This window comes from Limulus polyphemus, unplaced genomic scaffold (genome assembly GCF_000517525.1).
Source record: "Limulus polyphemus unplaced genomic scaffold, Limulus_polyphemus-2.1.2 Scaffold422, whole genome shotgun sequence".
Classification (NCBI taxonomy): Eukaryota; Metazoa; Arthropoda; class Merostomata; order Xiphosura; family Limulidae; genus Limulus; species Limulus polyphemus.
In genome coordinates, this window is record NW_013666032.1 from 275,089 (window position 1) to 293,059 (window position 17,971).

At 32.1% G+C, this 17,971-nt stretch overlaps 1 protein-coding gene across 1 annotated transcript in view; it reads left to right on the forward strand.

Moving 5' to 3' along the window:
* Positions 1 to 17,656, forward strand: part of LOC111085486 (microtubule-associated tumor suppressor 1 homolog A-like) — a 33,718-nt gene extending 16,062 nt beyond the window's left edge. Inside the window, exons 5-13 of the mRNA XM_022384304.1 lie at positions 2,140 to 2,221; positions 3,770 to 3,874; positions 4,803 to 4,858; positions 8,323 to 8,428; positions 9,756 to 9,928; positions 11,281 to 11,400; positions 13,874 to 13,971; positions 15,611 to 15,759; positions 16,428 to 17,656. Coding sequence (XP_022240012.1) covers positions 2,140 to 2,221; positions 3,770 to 3,874; positions 4,803 to 4,858; positions 8,323 to 8,428; positions 9,756 to 9,928; positions 11,281 to 11,400; positions 13,874 to 13,971; positions 15,611 to 15,759; positions 16,428 to 16,618 — 1,080 coding nt within the window. The 3' untranslated portion in view covers positions 16,619 to 17,656. The remainder of the gene's footprint in view (positions 1 to 2,139; positions 2,222 to 3,769; positions 3,875 to 4,802; positions 4,859 to 8,322; positions 8,429 to 9,755; positions 9,929 to 11,280; positions 11,401 to 13,873; positions 13,972 to 15,610; positions 15,760 to 16,427) is intronic.
* The last annotated feature ends 315 nt before the right edge of the window (positions 17,657 to 17,971 follow it).

Below are 17,971 nucleotides of genomic sequence, written 5' to 3' on the forward strand. Positions count from 1 at the left end.
CTCTCTACAAGTACATGTTTCGACAAGGGGGAAAGTATAAAATAGTCTTGTAAGTTACTCCTGAGTATGACGTAGATCACGTCGAAACATGTACTTGTAGAGAGATATTTTAAAGTGGAAGCCGTACGGCTTCAATAAAGTTTTATTGTGTAAATATAAAACGTTGTTTTTAATTATTGATTATAATTTAAAAAAACATTTCTTACTTTGACCTGTGACCTTACAACTTCAGCCCATAAGACACTCCTACGGCCAATGACCTTCAATTAATTAATCACGTGAAAAAGTGTAGAAGGACATTAAGAGGTCGGTGTTGAAAGTGGCTAACAGAAAGCACCTCTACCACCACTACTTTGGCCGCTACCTCTTCCTACAAAGTCACCCTGATCATTACACAATGTATACCATGTTTTAACTATATACCTCTTTTGATGATGAAATAATGAATAGTGTAATAACATGTTATGTTATAAATGAACTGTATTTGTCAGCAGGATTTCTCGAATACCGCTGAATTAATTTGGACGAAAGTTAGTATACATTTGGACTATGCCCCAACTTAGAAGTTATTAGTTTTTGGAGGGTCAAAGTCATAGCAAAGTTACCAAAATCCAAAGAATCCCGTCTGTTAACACGGGAACCGATTTTTCACACCGATTTTTTTGCCCTATAACTCAGTCAAAAATTATCTGAATTTGATGAAACTTGGTAAACTTATGTAGAATATTATTACACATTGTCCTGCCAAAAATTCTTCGTGTACGTTGATAACGAAAGACACATTTAAATATTTTTTGAAAGCCGAATATGATCAACGCTGCGTAGCGGAGGTATACGCTCTACTTTGTTCCTCTAGTTTATCATAGCACTCACTCCAACATTTTTTAAAGTTAATAACCCGTAAGAAAAATGGGTACCTCAACTTGTATATAATATAACGTAGTTTCGTACTTTTTTAAGGTTGTACCATATTCTAACTGCTCTTCCCTCGCATGAAGAAGTGCTTTCGGATTCTTAAAAGTTAAACATCATGTGATCATAATAAGCTATTTCCGGTAGATGAAATATGTAGTATTAATTGACTTACCCACTTATAATCTCTTTGAGATTTTCCCATAAACAATTGTTTTGTGTTTTTTGTAGTTAAGCACAAAGCTACACAATGGAATATCCGTGCTATGCTCACCACAGGTATCGAAACCAGGTTTCTAGCGATATAAGTCCGCAGACATACCGCTGTGCCACTGGGAGGTCGTAAACAGTTGGCTCACACATTTACATTTTATTACTGCTTTGTGTCATAGAAAGAAACCTGCTATCTCATATCAGGTTTCTTTAATTTTTTGAACACGTTAAAATTCGAATGTGTCGCAAAAAGATATCTCAAAATATATAATATAGTTATAATTCATATTTATCGAGGGATAATTCTGAGCGACAAAACACTCATTAGATTCTTTTCCAAATGATTTGTGAATTACACGTTATCATTATTCAAACTGAGTCAAGTATATAAAGTTTGACCTATCATAAGTATAGCTTGATCAAGCCCTCTCATGTTGTATGACACCTTCTGTACTTTATCTACTGTAGTGGAGTTTTCTTCAAAACATAAAAACGCATATTGAAATAACTACAATCAAACCACGAACCCTGGAAAACATAGATAGTGAAATGATAAAAAAAATTAATTGTTGCTTTTAACATACATTTGCATATCTTTAAGAAGGTTTTATGTTTTAGTGAAATAATCAAAAAAGTTTGATTAGTAGCCTACGTTGCCCATCTTTAAGAAGGTTTTATGTTTTAGTGAAATAATAAAAAAAAGTTTGATTGTTGTTTTTAACACACAGTTGCACATCTTTAAGAAGGTTTTTTGTTTTAGTGAAATAATCAAAAAAGTTTAATTGTTGTTTTTAACATACAGTTGCACATCTTTAAGAAGGTTTTATGTTTTAGTGAAATAATCAAAAAAGTTTGATTGTTGTTTTTAACATACAGTTGCACGTCTTTAAGAAGGTTTTATGTTTTGATATTGATAATTATCCCTGAATCTTTTCCAGTTGTGTTTTATTTGTAATAAATATCATATGAATAATTTATCTCGTTAATCTTTTTACTTAATTCGTTTATTCACAGCTAGATAACCTATCCAAATCTCGTACGATAACAGATACAAAGAAAACTCAAGCTGACGTTTGTAAGGCAGAAACTCGGTTTCGTAAGTTATTAATAATCTATTAAACTTTAGGTGACTTAATTTTACAAGACGTAATTAGGTATTTTTTATTTTTGGTGATCTGTCGAACAAACCACTAGTAAGTCTGGCTTGTAAGTATGTAGAAAATTAATTGTAACCTCAGACAACAAAGTGAACATTTAGATTGACGTTATATGTGTTCTATAATTCAATATTTGTTTGGAAAGAACAGAACAAACATTATGTTTAAAAAAATAAAAACACAAAATGAGGCATAATAAGAAATAATATCTAGTGCTTACTGTGTTTTCAACCGGATGGACTTGGATACTCATTTAACGAGAATACATCAGCAGGACTTTATTCTCTATCCTTGATATTTTCTGCTGTTTCTATGACTGATAATGTACGATAATAATAGGTGTTTATGAAAAAACGAGTAATTTTGTAGTACCGTCAAAACTTATTATACCAAACGCCGTGTCCTTATAAAGTGAGAGGCTATGTTATGCATTGACTGCTTGTTGTTTTATTAAAAACTTTTTAGATGATTTATTTCATTCTCTTCTCATTATTGTATTTCAGGGTTTTCACTGTATACTAATTAGCTTGATACATACATACTCAAAAGATCTGTTCTTTGAAGAAAATTTCTAGTGCTTACGTGATAAAGATTTTGACATATTTTGCCTAATGTTTTGTGATTTTCTTATATCCTCAAGTAATGACCCTACATTATGGAACATGATATATATATATAAATTACTAGTAAGTGTGAATATTTCATGAAATTCTTATGAAACTGAATCGTGGTGGACGAATTCATCTCCGCTCCATATGAACTATCTGTTTGCCAATAAACTCTAACGGTTTTTCATATCGGCACATTTGTTATATTTATTAACAAAATGATGAATTGTTTGTCTGCTATATTATATTACTATATCAACTGACTATTTCTGATGACATCTTTAAGTGAGCTGTTTGTCTGATCAGGTTTCCCTAGTTTTACTGCATGAATTAACTGTTTCTATCATCTTTAAGCTACCGGTGTGTCTGCCCAGAACTCGGTTGTAATGTGTGTGAATCAGTTATTCATGGCTGTTTCAAATGAGTTGGTTTTCTACATTTTATTCAAGTTTAAATCTTTTAATGAGATGTTTATCTGTTCCATAACATTCTTCTCAATGTTTTTATTAACTGCTAACAGATTCTTAGAATTGGCTGCATGCCTGTTCGTATTTCAAGTACTTTAAAATTAACTGTTGCTGGCACTACCTTTAAGTACCCTGTATTTTTGCTAATATCTTGGTAGTGTTATCATTATCATTATTATATGAATAATAATCCGATTACTTTTTAAAGTGATTAATTCAAAAATCTATGGCGTAAAGGAAATTGAAACATAATCCTTCATTACGCTGAGACAAAATAAAATATTTCATTCTTTTATATATCATGGCTTTAGAAAAAGGTTAATTTTTTTTCCAAAAAGTCCTGTCAATGACAATCTTATATCAGTATAGGAGTAAAGAAATGAACTGCGAATCAATATATTGCATTTTTCAGATCGTTACGAGACTCAATTTGAGCACCTAAAGCAATACCATGCGGAAGATTTACAAAGTCTTACCACCATGTTGGCAGAACTCCACAGGAAAGAAACTGAGGAACGTAAGTTTGACATAAATTTATCAGTTATAAAATTTGTAAAATTATATGAGATTCAAATATGCTTATAAAATTATAATGTTTGGTTGGTTGGTTTGTTGTTAAGCGCAAAGCCACACAGTGAGCTATGTGTTCTGTGCCTAACGTGGGTATCGAAATCCGGTTTTTAGCATTATAAGCCATTAGATTTATTGAATAAATAATTTGATGCAGGATATACTGAGACATTTGCTCCAGTTTTCTGTTATAATTCGTGTATGTTAAGAGCCTTACCAATAAAATTAAAAGCTATAATTGATTTCTTAATACCATAATTCTGTGTGCACTATAGAACCACACTAGCCACTATTGTTGTGGATATCGCTAGTTTACACAATAACATTTTCAAATTCATATTTAAATATCCAGTTACTAATTTCAGCCACTAGTTTGTTACCATCTTAAGAGCGGTGATTCGACTTTAGGTCTCCTGGTTGGTTAGAAAAAAGACCAGGGAACAGTACCATTGCTCTCTGACCTCAATATCTAAGATCGAATTCTGTCTTCTTCAGATGACAAACGATTGTTCTAAGGACTCATCTGGAACAGGATGTCAGAGAATTAGTAATTAGTGAAATAATTAGCATTTTAAACAAGGTGACCTCAATGCTACTAACAATGACTATGATTGGATTCCAATCGTTACACATTTACTGTGAATGCTGTCTTCAGTTTTCCAATGTTGTACTTCAGTTTACCACATTATTACTGAATATGATTACTTTGATTATATCTTATAATTGTTTAATGTTCATAGATAATGTTCACATTATTACTGAATATGACTTATGATTACTTTGGTTATATCTTATAATTGTTTAATGTTCATAGATAAATAATCTCTTATAATGAGCTTTATGCTAAAAGCTAAAAATATTTCAATTCATTCTAGTGACTCTCACTTACCAGAAGAAAATTAGAACCTTGAAAGCCAATCATGAAGAAGAGGTGAGATTTTGAAAATTGTTTCAAGGCAGCTGATGATGGGATAAAATAGAACTAATGTTTCTCGGACAAACAATATCTAAAAATGATTTGACCTTATTCAGATTATCATTGTCTACTAAACATTTTTTGTTTCTTTATCAAGGCTACTTTCAGCTAAAATTTCAGCATTTCTATAGAAATGTAACCAAAAAAGAAACATTTCCTTAAATATCCATTACCTAGCTAAATTATAAGTCCTACTTACCATAAACTTCAAAATTCAGTAAACTATCAGAGTTTCACAAGATATTTCAAGCTTCCCATAAAATCCCGTTTATTTGTGTGTTTTTTTACAAAACAGATTTTCTTATGAACTGTTTATCAGGCAGCTGAATATTCAGTCATTCCATAGAATTCTATTACTCGTGTAAAAAATCAAATTGACTTTTACTGCTCAATTACACTGTATTGTTTTTATATAAACTTTCATTAGATAAGTAAACTGCTTGGAATTTTCTTATAATCTTCTCTATCAGAGCGTTTTTTGTTTACTTATCTCATAATCTTTAGGCCAACCTTCTAACAGAATCTCATTTTCTTAACAAATTGTCAGACTTCCACATAGACTCTCACTATTTAACCAATTCTCCAGCTTATTTCTTAGAATCCCACTGTCTAACTAATCTGCTACGTCTGTCAATATAATAACTACTTATTTCTGTCAGCAACTTTTCCAGCCTTTTCATACATCTGTCCAATCTTTGCATAGATTTAAATATTTTTACAAACTATTAGAAATTCTAAAAAATTCGAATTTTTAACCACTTTCTACATTTTTTGCTGAGTACCGTTTCTTTGGTAAAAAACTGCTAAATCTAAATGGCCATATTTGCTATAAAATTCCATAATCTTCTAGAATTTTCCGACTTTTCATCTGATTATCATTAACCATTCAACTGTTTTCAAGAATCCTGTTGTTTAGCAAAAACTGTCAGACCTTCCTTACATGTACCAGTAGTTTAGCCTTCAATAAAATCGTGTTATATAAACAAAATGTCCAGACTTTCAATTGAATATAGTTACCCAGGAAAAGTTCTATATTTTTTATTAGAATACGATTAACTAAACGAGCTTTCAGATCTTACAATAAATTTACATCTTTCAGTCAACTGTTAGAATGTCCATTGTGTAGCTAATCTGTCAGATCTCCCCATAAGATTCAGCCAATAAATTGTCTGATATCTTCATAGAATACCGCCCTCTACTTAACTTGTCAAGATTATCAATATGCTCCCATTTTTAAGCCAACTTTTTAGCTTTTCTTTCTTTTTTGTTCTGGGCAGATATTTGGGACATTATGGCCCAGTGGTGTTCCAGGATTCAATAATCTTCCTTCGCCCCGCTCGTAATATATGTTACTGGTTACTTGACGAAAATAATAACAAACTTTAAACTGAGTCTCACCGTTTCACGTAGATTGGAAGAGGATGAGAGTGAGTTGACTGTTTTAGAATCGGTAGTTACAGGATTAAATGGCCTTTCATCTGGGTGGTGGGGATCTTTAAATCCAATATATGGAAAAATGGGTAAACCCATTTTCACTAGCAATGCTCGACTAGTGCCCAAGATGATAGCCGGCGAGAAGTTACTTGTTCACATGAAAAAGATGTAAACGAACGATGTTAATAATTTATAACTTCCGAAATAGTGTGTTTTAGCCATCCAGGAGGTGAAGTTATGTTCTGTGGTTCGAATTACATGGTGAAAAATACTTTTGCCATGATTCTGGTGTGGTTGCAATGTTAGGGGACTAGTGTGACGTAAGTGAACTTCGTGTCTTTGAATCTTGTAATATTTGGTGGCTACTTTAATTATTCTGGTTTAAACTGATGAGACAGTAGCTTTTGGGGGTGTAACGTGCCAAGTGGAATAGCCGTGTGGCGTGGTGTTGAAGTAGCTGTGTACTGTTTCTTATTACATGTAATCATGGAACCGTGCTCCATGATGAGTCTGATGATGTAGATAAATAAAAAAAGTAAATGTCTTACATTCGTGTATATGGTGGCCTATCTTTCTAAGATAAGAGGTTCTGGTCTTGATACTTTTTTACTGATTTCTTTGAAGAGGGGTTATGGGGTGTCGTAAAGTTCTAATTTGACTTCTTTAATATGTTTCAATCTTTTGTTAAGACTTCTGTGGAAGAATATGGCGCGTGTTTTGGACGGATTGAGAATAATCCGCAGTTTTTTGCACCATATAGTGATTCTATTAAGTAATTATTGTATTTTACTATCAGCTATATCACCAGCATAGTGAGATGCGTGAGTTAGTAACGTGAGATTGAGTGTAGAGTATTAGGCTTAGCATTGATCCTTGAGGAACTCCTGAGTTAAAGGAAAAAAGTTGAGACATACAGTTATGAATCCGGACTCTTGTAGAACGATTGTGAAGGAAATTAAAAGTACATTTAGTGAAGGTCTTAGGATTTTACATTCCAGCTTTCTCAACGAATCTCAGTTTCTACCGAAACTCTCAGACCCTCCTATTAACACCAGTGAATCAGCTATTTTTTTTTTGCTTCCAATAGAATTCCTTTCCTTAAAAAAGCTTGTCAGACCTTCCAATCGAATCCCATTTGTCTAGGTATTCGATAGAGGCTTACTGTTTTGTCGAAACTGCTGTATTTTCTCCAGAGAGTGGATTTATTTAGTCAATCTTTCATACTTCCATATAATCCCAGACCGACCATAATTTAACCTTTCTAAAAACTCCCATCATTTAATGAAATGTCAAGTCTTTCTATAGATTTTCATTGTCTTACCAAAGTGTTAAACTTACTAATATACTTTTACTATTCCGTTTATGAACATACGATTACAAATAGTTTGTTTTTTCTAGCATACCCTCTAAACAATAGAAATGTTTGGCAAAAGTGACCATATATACGTATGATTTTCATTTTGGTATTATTTGATGTTTTTATTTGAAAGACGGAGCAAAAGATGTTTGGCCTATTGGCTTCAGGTCTTGTCACCAATATATATTGTATAAAAATATATACATCTTATAGATATGTGATGAGGTTTGAGATTGAATCACAGCTTTATCACAAGCATAAATATACTTTTGTATGATATTAGAGTACAGGAAAAACGTAGTCTTTTTGCCATAGCTTTCACTTGTTAAAAACTAAACTTGTTTTATAACCTGTAATGGAATTATTCAAAGGATCAGTTTTAATTTTAAATGAACTACTTTAAAAAGCAGTTTTACCTTGAAAAATATAACACAGAAATGTCAATTTACGAAAACTGCATGTTTTATTAAAAAATACAGACAACTTACACACGTTTAAAGATGGTAAATGCAAGCACTTCTGAGAGATAAATCTTTCTTTATCGCTGTTTAGATTTCAGAGTAAGATATTCAGTCAGTTTACTTAAACATTTGAGTGAAAATGTTTAATACTGTATTTCGTTTTGAAGGTTCGAGACTTAAAAAACATTCATGTCAAATCTATTAGAGATGCCCAGATTAGAAATAAAGCAGCAGTGGATGCCCTGAGAGAACAACATAATCGGATAATTGAAGGTAACATTTGTAAGATGAAATATATACGCTTATGTCATGAAAAAAAACACAATTTAATTTGAACTTTATGACTGTATATTGGTCACAAACAAGATATTTAAGTTAAAATAACGAATTTTCACCTGCAAGAAATTATCTCATAATATTAGTGTAGTGTCTGATACATTTTTATTTTATTTTATAATACTATAAATGAGAAAGAACCTGTTTTTTGCCAAATTTTTAAATAACAATAAGTTGTTAAAATTTGTTAATTTTAATAGAAGCTAATTTAATTTTAAGTTTGGTCTATGAAAAGCCCGATATTCAAAAGAGTTTTGTTTCATTTTGAGTTAGTTATAATTAATAGGCTTTCCAATTGTTTAGTTTTAGTTTGTTCGTAGTTAAGCACAAAACTACACAACGGGCTATCTGTGGTCTGCCCACCACGGGTATCGAAACCCGGTTTCTAGCGTCGTAAGTTCGTATACATACCGCTGTGCCACTGGGGGGCATTTCTAATAGTCCAAAATCAAACTAAAATCAGATCTAAATTAGTTCATGTCCAGATAAACTCAACAGATTTTTAAGAAGTATAGCCTTTCTGCTAACATTCACGTGGATTCTCACTGTTATCAATTAGTTGTTTGTTTGTTTTTTTGGCTATTTAACTTTCACAAATTATTGTGACATTGTTTAGACCTTATTTGCATTCTAGTATTGTATATCAGTATTCTGCAAAACGTTAGATACACAATTGTTTATTATGTTAATGTCTGCAGCAATAATTATAATAACTATATATTAAATAGTGCTAGGTTTAAAGAGATATAATCTAGTTAATATTACGAATATAAAACTTAGACTATCAGATCTTGTATAAATAATTAAGTTTGGTTTCCTAGATAATGTGAAGTGACTTCTAGAGATGAAATACATAGCTTATTTTATTAAACATACAGAATGAAACAATTGTCATACCAAATATAATAGCAATATTATTCTAATATTCAGAATGCTCAAACGTAGATATATACATACATTTATTATTCAAAGAACTCTAACACATTTTTATTTATTTTTCTGGATTTTTATCGTAACATCCGAGGAAGTTCTTGGTGCCATTTTCAATCATCTTGGATTTTAACCACTTCATACTGAGCATCTTCTTACCTTGTGCTACGGTTTGGGTTTTAGTTATATATATATATATTGAGTTTACAAATAATTTTGTTCACTTTATATCACAATTTGTACATTTATCATCATTACATTTTCTAGTCTACTGAGAGACAGCAATTTCACATTTTCAATCCAATTAGGTGATGTTCATCTTTCTTTGTTACAGATCTGGAAAAGGACTTCACCACCCAACTTCAACAGGAAGTAGAAGGTCACAAGAGGTCTCAGACTTCTTTGCAAGATCAGGTGAAAGAACTGAAAAAACAGTGTAAAGATCTCCAACACGAAACAAAATATATCGAAGGCACACTCCAACAAGACACCAACAGTAAATTACAGGTAGGTTTATTGACTAAAGTCTGTCACCAATGGTACGTCGAATACACTTCAAACACAAAATTGATACAAACTAGATTTATTTCTTTACCATCCCCAGCCTGTTACTAACAGTAAGGACACCAACACAAAATAATGAAAATCTTGGTGTCTGATGTCTGACATCAAGGGTAGGAACAGAGAAAACCCTTACAACAGAACACCATCACCAACTCTATGTGTTAAGTGTTAATTGCATTTTATAAAAACGATGTTCCAATTTTTGTGTTACCTTCCCAACTACATCCTCCGTTGTCGATCATGTTCAATCTTCTGGCCATGATTATTCAATATTACCTAACACTGCAAGTGCTATTGTAAGAAGCTCCTATCGCCGGTTTTGATATGATATTTAAGCAGACCAAAGGCATAAAGTTCATTGGAGGAAATCAATACCTCTACGGATAGGCTTAGTTCTGGAGGAACATGCAAAAGCTCTTTCCAAAGAGAAATATTCTTATTAAATGAAAGGACGTAATATTTAGTAGATGAAAAACTCACATAGCAGAGCATTCAGGACAAAAATACAATACAAGCCAATCAGCAAAGCAAAAGTTATGGTTACAAAAAAGTACCTTCCGACATTGTAATAAAGTTGGACATACTCCCGGTGTTTTTATTAATATAATAAACACAAAGATTAAGTGGACAAAACTTTATAAGCCAAATGTTTACACGATTCCTTGAAACCAATGATTGTTTGCATGAAAAAAGTTGTCGAAGAAACCGAAATCACAACACTTTTATTCAGCCACGTACCTGTAAAGTCCTTTAATTCAGTCATGAACCACGTTCCACAGTCCAACACGCTACCAGTCGAGCCGAGCTTAACCCGGCCCACCTTGTGGTAGTTATAGAAGTAAGTGGGGATAATGGAGGAGCTTTTAGGGTTTCTGTAAATCATAAGGGGTCTTTGAACCCCGCAGCGGAGCTTGGGTATTTTATGCTAATTCTTATAAAGAGCGATTAACTCTCTGTAAGTTTTACTCTCTGAAATAAAACGCTGATGGTAGGAACAGAGAACGTCTTTACTGCAGAACACAATCACAAGCTGTGTATGTTTCCTTACTCTCAATGAGCGATTAATGAGAATGTTTACAGCAGATCAGCAACAGAAACTACATTTCTTGTAACACAAGATATATGCCGCCAACTAACCCTCCATCGCTGTTTAATAAAGAATTATTTATTTTACAGCACAAAATTTCCATTGATTATCTAATATTCAATTCACCTCATCTATTAGGTTCATTTAAAATTATTGTTTCTTAACATTGTACTGAATTATCTGCTAATTGCAAATGTTTTCAATCCAGTGGGCCCTTGCTCAAAAAGTAACACTACAGAAAGAAGTCGACAGTTTGAGGGCAGTGCTAGAGATAAAGGTTGAAGACATTCATGAACTACGGACGGAAAACCTGGAAATGAAGAAAGAGGTAAAACATTAATTTGTCACATATTTCTAAAATATAGATAAATAATTCAACTTGTCTCTCGGGTTCTGAATGTAACATGGGAATAAAAACGATTTATTATTTAGTCTTTGCGTTTTAATAATTGCGTTTATAAATTTAAATAGGGAAAATCTTAAGAGTAACTTACTATCTTGGATATTTTTGTAGTTACAAAAATTCAGTTTAAAACAGAAAAACAATCATCTTTTGAACAAAATTAAGTCGATGGACAAATAAAGGAAAGGCTATTACACTTGACATCACATTGACAACTCTCTACTATTATATCAGTCATATCGATAATGTTTTTAAATTTATTTTTGGCTTCCTATTTTATTGGCTACTGTTGCTGAAGGGAAAAGTATTAATAGATTAAGCTTAAAATAATATTAGTTATAGATTTTATACATATAGTTATTTACTTTTTGAATATGTCCCCACAGTGGCACAGCGATATGTCTGTGGACTTACAACGGTGGAAACCGGGTTCCGATACCCGTGGTGGGCAGAGCACAGATAGCCCTTTGTGTACTTTGTGCTTAATTACAAACAAACTTCTTGAATAAATACATAATTTATAAGTACGTACTCAAGTTTGCATGAAAAATATGGGCAAACTTAATATAATAATATATAATATGGTAAATGTATATTTGCATCCATATTTTTGAAACCTGGGATCCTTTTTTGATTTTTTTGTTGTTGATTAAGTATACATATTTTGATATGAAAATAACTATGGAACACACAAACTATACATATATAGGAGTCAAAAACAACGAGTAATAACAACTAGAAGAATTTATTAATAGTACAAAACATTATTACAAAAAATACAAAATAAAATATTATCATTTATGCAATACAATAGTATTTTGTATATGATCCTTTTGCTTTGCGCAGTGCCTTACTCCTTGTTTTCATGCATTCGAACAGTTTATTAATGTTTGATATTGTTACAAGCGTCCTTTATTGTTTCTCATGACTCAATCAAGTTGTTTGGTTATCATTTCACTTTCTTAGTTTTATATAATCCCATGCAGCCTCCAAAATGTTCATATCAGGACTTTTTGCAGGCCAGGCCATAGGTCTTTTTACCATCAAGATACTATTTCAGTAAATTTGGGATTATTGTCTTGATGGAAGATGAATCTCCGTTCATTGAGTAATGTTACTGAGGGAGTGACATAATAGATCATAAACTTGCCTGTACTTGTCAGCAGCCAGGGTGCCACCAGTATTCTGTAGATCACTAACATCGTTGGTTGCGATGCATCCCCAAATTTGCTCCGATTCCCCAACATGCTTCACTGTATGTTATAAATTGTCTATGATGCCATTCTTCCATCCACCATCGAATAAACTGTCATTATTGTTGTCAAACAAATTATTTTGGATTCATCTTTAAAAAAAAGCACGCAGCTCTAGCTTTACTCATTTCACTTTTGCAGTCTGGCGCCATTTTGTTTTGGTTACCTCTTTTTAGTCGCAGATTTCTAGCAAGTACACGTCCATGAGACCACTTGTTGATGCTTATCTCTCTCTTCCCTAGGTAACAGTGATGCCTGTAAATCCAGTAAGGTCGTGGGCAAGATATGTACTCGACTGTGGTCTATCTCTTAAAAAACATACATTGAGACTTCTTTTGTAGAGTTTCGGTTTTCTACTGGAACATTTCTATTATAAACACTGCCAGTTTCTTCTACCTTCTTCAGAATCATTCCGTTATTTGTTGCATTTAATATTCTTGACCAGACAAAAGTTTAATTTCTACAAGCTTACCATGTGTATTTTAGCCCTAGAAGCTGTTAGTGAAATTCACGCCATTTCTACCGCGCCTATTAAAAACGCCTGTATGTAATTTGTATTCTTATAGGTCTTGTATTGATGTGACGCCTTCTGATTGGCTGTATGACAGCCAGTTAAAGCATAAACTACCAACACGTGCCTGTATTCTGGTGCAATTGATTTCACACGATGGAAGGAAGACATTCCCATAACATTTGCCTTTTAATACCATTTTCCTTGCCTTTGCCATAACTATTTTCGATACAGTATACATGTATATAAATATTAGAAAGAGGATCCAAAAAATTTAATTTAAATTTCTTTCTATACATAGATTTGCCCCCTAAGTTTACAACGACGCCTTTGGTGAACTAAAGACGAAAAGGCAAATCCAGTTTTGTTTCAAATGTTAATATTTTGTCTTCTATGTTATTAGTATTTCAACTGCATTCGTGTTTGATTTTCGAAGATTCAAACTATTATTTGGTTTCTGTATTATTTTATGTATCGGTAGTATATTTACAATGTTGAATACATTAATATATTTTCTTTTTGATTTCTCACTGACACTTTACATTTTAGGAATGTGAATGCAAATCTCTGAATAATATATATTATTTTGTTTGAGCTTTAAAGTAAAATTTTAAAATTTCTTCACATTCATTAGTTGGAGAAACTTCCAGTTGCTAGGCAGCACATTCAGAAACTGAAGGCGAGGATTGAGGACTTACAAGCTGTTGTAGATGAGAAAGTACGAATTGAAAGGTAAAATATATAGTAATGCGGTACATTTAATGTATTACTCCCAGTTTCTTATTGAATGTTCGTAGTTTAAGTTTAAGATTTATTTTCTTAATAAAGTAATAACGAGTAGCATTATTTGTACTAACTATATTACCAAAGAAGTAACCCATGTTTCCAATATAGTCTTTCAACTTTTTGTAATCCTAGCGTCATTTTTGTAAGGAAGTAACACTCTTTTAACGAAATAGCATTTTTGTAAGGAAGTAACAGTCTTGTAAGGAAGTAACATTCTTGTAAGGAAATAATTTTGTGGTAAGAAAGTAACATTATTGTAAGGAAATCACAGTCTTGTAAGAAAGTGACACTTGTAAGAAAGTAATATTCTTGTAAGAAAATAAGTTTGTTGTAAGGAAGTAATATTCTTTGAAGCAAATAAATTTGTTCTAAGGAAGTAACATTCTTGTAAGGAAGTAACACCCTTGTAAGAAAGTAACACTCTTGTATGGAAGTAATATTCTAGTAAGATCATTACATTACACACCAATATGGAAGTGGATGTCTATATTTTCGTGTCTCTGCATGCTATTATTTTGTTTCTTAATGCTTTTGAAACTCTATGCTGCTCAGTTTATCGTGTTGGCGTTTTGACATATTTTAGTCGTCTGTTATATCATACTTATTTTTTGTATCATGTTATGAGACCAATACCATTTGATGTATAATATTTGACACTAATCTATTGCTAAGTAGTTGTAGTAAAATCTCACCGACTAACAAGGCAGTTGAATTAAGGTGTTTTTAAATCTGTGTTTCTTATCAACTTAGCGAATAACATCTTGATATTTTCGTTTATATTTAATATTTTAATCAACACAAACCAGTACACGGTAGTTTGAAATGCTATTCAAGTATGTAGCCACTAATAACCACTGTTCATGACTTCCGTCATTTAAGTGTTGAAATATTTGCCTATCCAAACATGTAACGCATTACTTCCAAAGGCAGTTACCACGTATTTGTATTTTATAGAAACGTAGGCCATCTGGAGTAAAAAAGTGTATTTTTGATGTTACAAATCCATATGTTTGTGAAATATCTATAGATATGTATGTTTTTATAGGTAGTGGTGAGACTGGAAACAAACTTTCTAGTTTCAATTTTACTGTATCTAATTTTTTCGACGATATGATTGATACTTGCAAGTAGCTGTGTAAGAACATGTAGCTAATAAAGCTAATGCTAATACTCTTTTTATTACAAACATCTAACAATTGGATGTATAGATTAAGATATTAACAATACTGTCACCCATCCTGCTTTATTTGTCTGTTGTTGCTGTTGTTTTTAAACGTTTGGCATTAGATAGGACAATTAATTTGACTTTATACAAATTGATTTTGATTACTAATGACGGCAACTCAAACTAAACAAAATATTTCATTGTTGTTACGATGAACCGTCAGAGCACTGTACCTATTGCTGAAGTAAAAATGTGTAGTAGATGCCAGAGCCATCTGTTGTTTTTGTGTTTCAGTACTTGAGGTAATCATCCTTAATCTTTAGTATAGATTGGTTGATTTACTGTGTGAATACTTTAATAAATTAGAACAATTTAAAGGACAAGTTAATGCTAATTCACTTATGCGAGTGTTTTTTAAAGACAACTAGCAAGTGAGAGTCAACATTTGAAGGAAGAGTTTGAAAAGGAATCAAAAACTAATTCACGACTATCGATGGAGAAGGAAGAACTACAATGGAGACTGAAACAAACAATGGAAGCAAATGTTTTACACTCAACAAAGGCTGATTGTATGTATATTTTACCTGAAACTAACTCCTTATGATAAAATGTAAATACATAAAAGAATCAGTTTTATAGCTTTTACAGTGAATTCAATTTTAGAAAAAAAATTAATGTAAAATCTTCCACTATATTCTTAAAACATAATCGTCAGTGGAAATGTTAATGTTTTCGGGAGATTACAACAGCAGAGTACAACAGCAGAGTACAACAGCAAAGTACAACAGCAGAGTACAACAGCAAAGTACAACAGCAGAGTACAACAGCAAAGAACAACAGCAGAGTACAACAGCAGAGTACAACAGCAAAGTACAACAGCAGAGTACAACAGCAGAGTACAACAGCAAAGTACAACAGCAGAGTACAATAGCAGGGTAAATTGTAAATAGCTTCGATAAGAATAAAATTACGAAGCAAATATGTGAGGACTATAACTTCATTAGACGTTTAGGAGTGATGACTGAAAAAGGTTTCATTTATGGCTGTAGTCAAACAAACTGTTTACATTGTATAACAATAACATCCTGTATGTATTGATTTAATATGCCATCTGCAAATGTGTACTTTTTAAAGTTTCTAAAATGTAGGTGATGATTTCTCCAAGATGTAGGTTAAACTCTTGTTAAAATAATTAATGTTCTCAATTTTAACTTATTACTGTTTTTAATTTAAATAGCATCTTTAGACGTCGTGAACAAACTCTTGGAAGATGATTTATTGAATGAGCTTGATACTAGTCAACCTGGTGGAGAAGATAATTTTTGCTGTTCTGGATCATTCAGTGTTGGGTCAAAAACTTTATATTCTACATCGTCTACTGAAAAGAACAGCTCCTCCGCTTGTCTGCCTTCTTGGTCATTACCTTGAAAATAGTTGAAAAACAAAATTCACGATGGGTTAGTCAACTTTAATCTATTGATAGAACAGTTAGACTTAAAAACGTACCAACCATGTGTTTCAAGTGACCGTGTGGAGTGCAGAGCTTAAAAAGTATAACTTTGAGTCAAAATCTCATGCATTGTTTCCTTGTGAGTTATCTTTATATAACAGAGCTCAACAGGACAGTCATATTACTGACATAATTATGATCATCCAGAAGATCACAAATATGAAGATTATCCTTCATATCGAGTAACGGGTCATAATCATTACAATTACTCGTCTTCTCTTCCTTTAATGAAGTTTCCGATCAAAATGTACACATAAAACAGGTTAATGATGGTTCTGAAGAACTATTGTTATCTGGAATGGACAATTGTCAAACTAATGAATCTTAGATGGCATTTTATCCCTAGAAGTGGTAACCAGTGAAGAATATAAACACACCAATTAAGGAAACAATTCAAAAATTTAGACTTTAAATACAATTAAAGACAATGGGCTACTAAAGTGGAAAAGGCTCCCCTCGTTGCTTTGCTGAAAGGTTATAGTCAATGTAAAGAGGCTGAACTATGTACGTTCCCGAGAACAAAAGACACGTCAGATAATAGAAAAAAGAGAGTTTAAATCCTGTCTGGAAACTTGGAGTAGGTTATTTATACTCAAAGAATACTACCTAGAAACCAAATTGTTTCATATGAAACTCTTAAAAATCCACAGAGTTCGGATAAATTAACGTCACAACATTTATTGGTTTTGTTTTCAAGATTTCGTTACTACCACAGTCAGTTTTGCAATACATAGAAACAACTTTTTAATTGAAACTTTTGTTACTTTCTAGCAGATACATAAGCAACTGAATTGGTTTTTCATTGAATAATTGTAAATAATTGTGATTATCAAAACAATTAGTAAACTGGTTCCAGTGACAAGAAGTCCTCTATTGGATAAAACTCACGTTCAGATTTATGAAAAATTATGTAGTGTAATGAAAGATATACTGAAAGGCCTGAATAAGATCACGAATTACTTACCACATTACCTATTAAATAATATAAGTATTAATATTGTCGATATATTGCTGTTAACGTGTATTCCAATCTACTCAATGCTTGATATTTTACTATAATACTTGTTAAAAACAATTTAATGTAACGTAATTACATACAGTGAGGAACTAATTTGTTATAATTTGCTTTGGGATCATAATAATGACTAAACCACTATTACTAGTTATTCATTTTATATATTGATAATTGAGCAGAACGACTGACATGATGTGAGTATTTTGATGTATGTTATATATCTGTATTATAGTATAATAATATATTCCAACGTTTT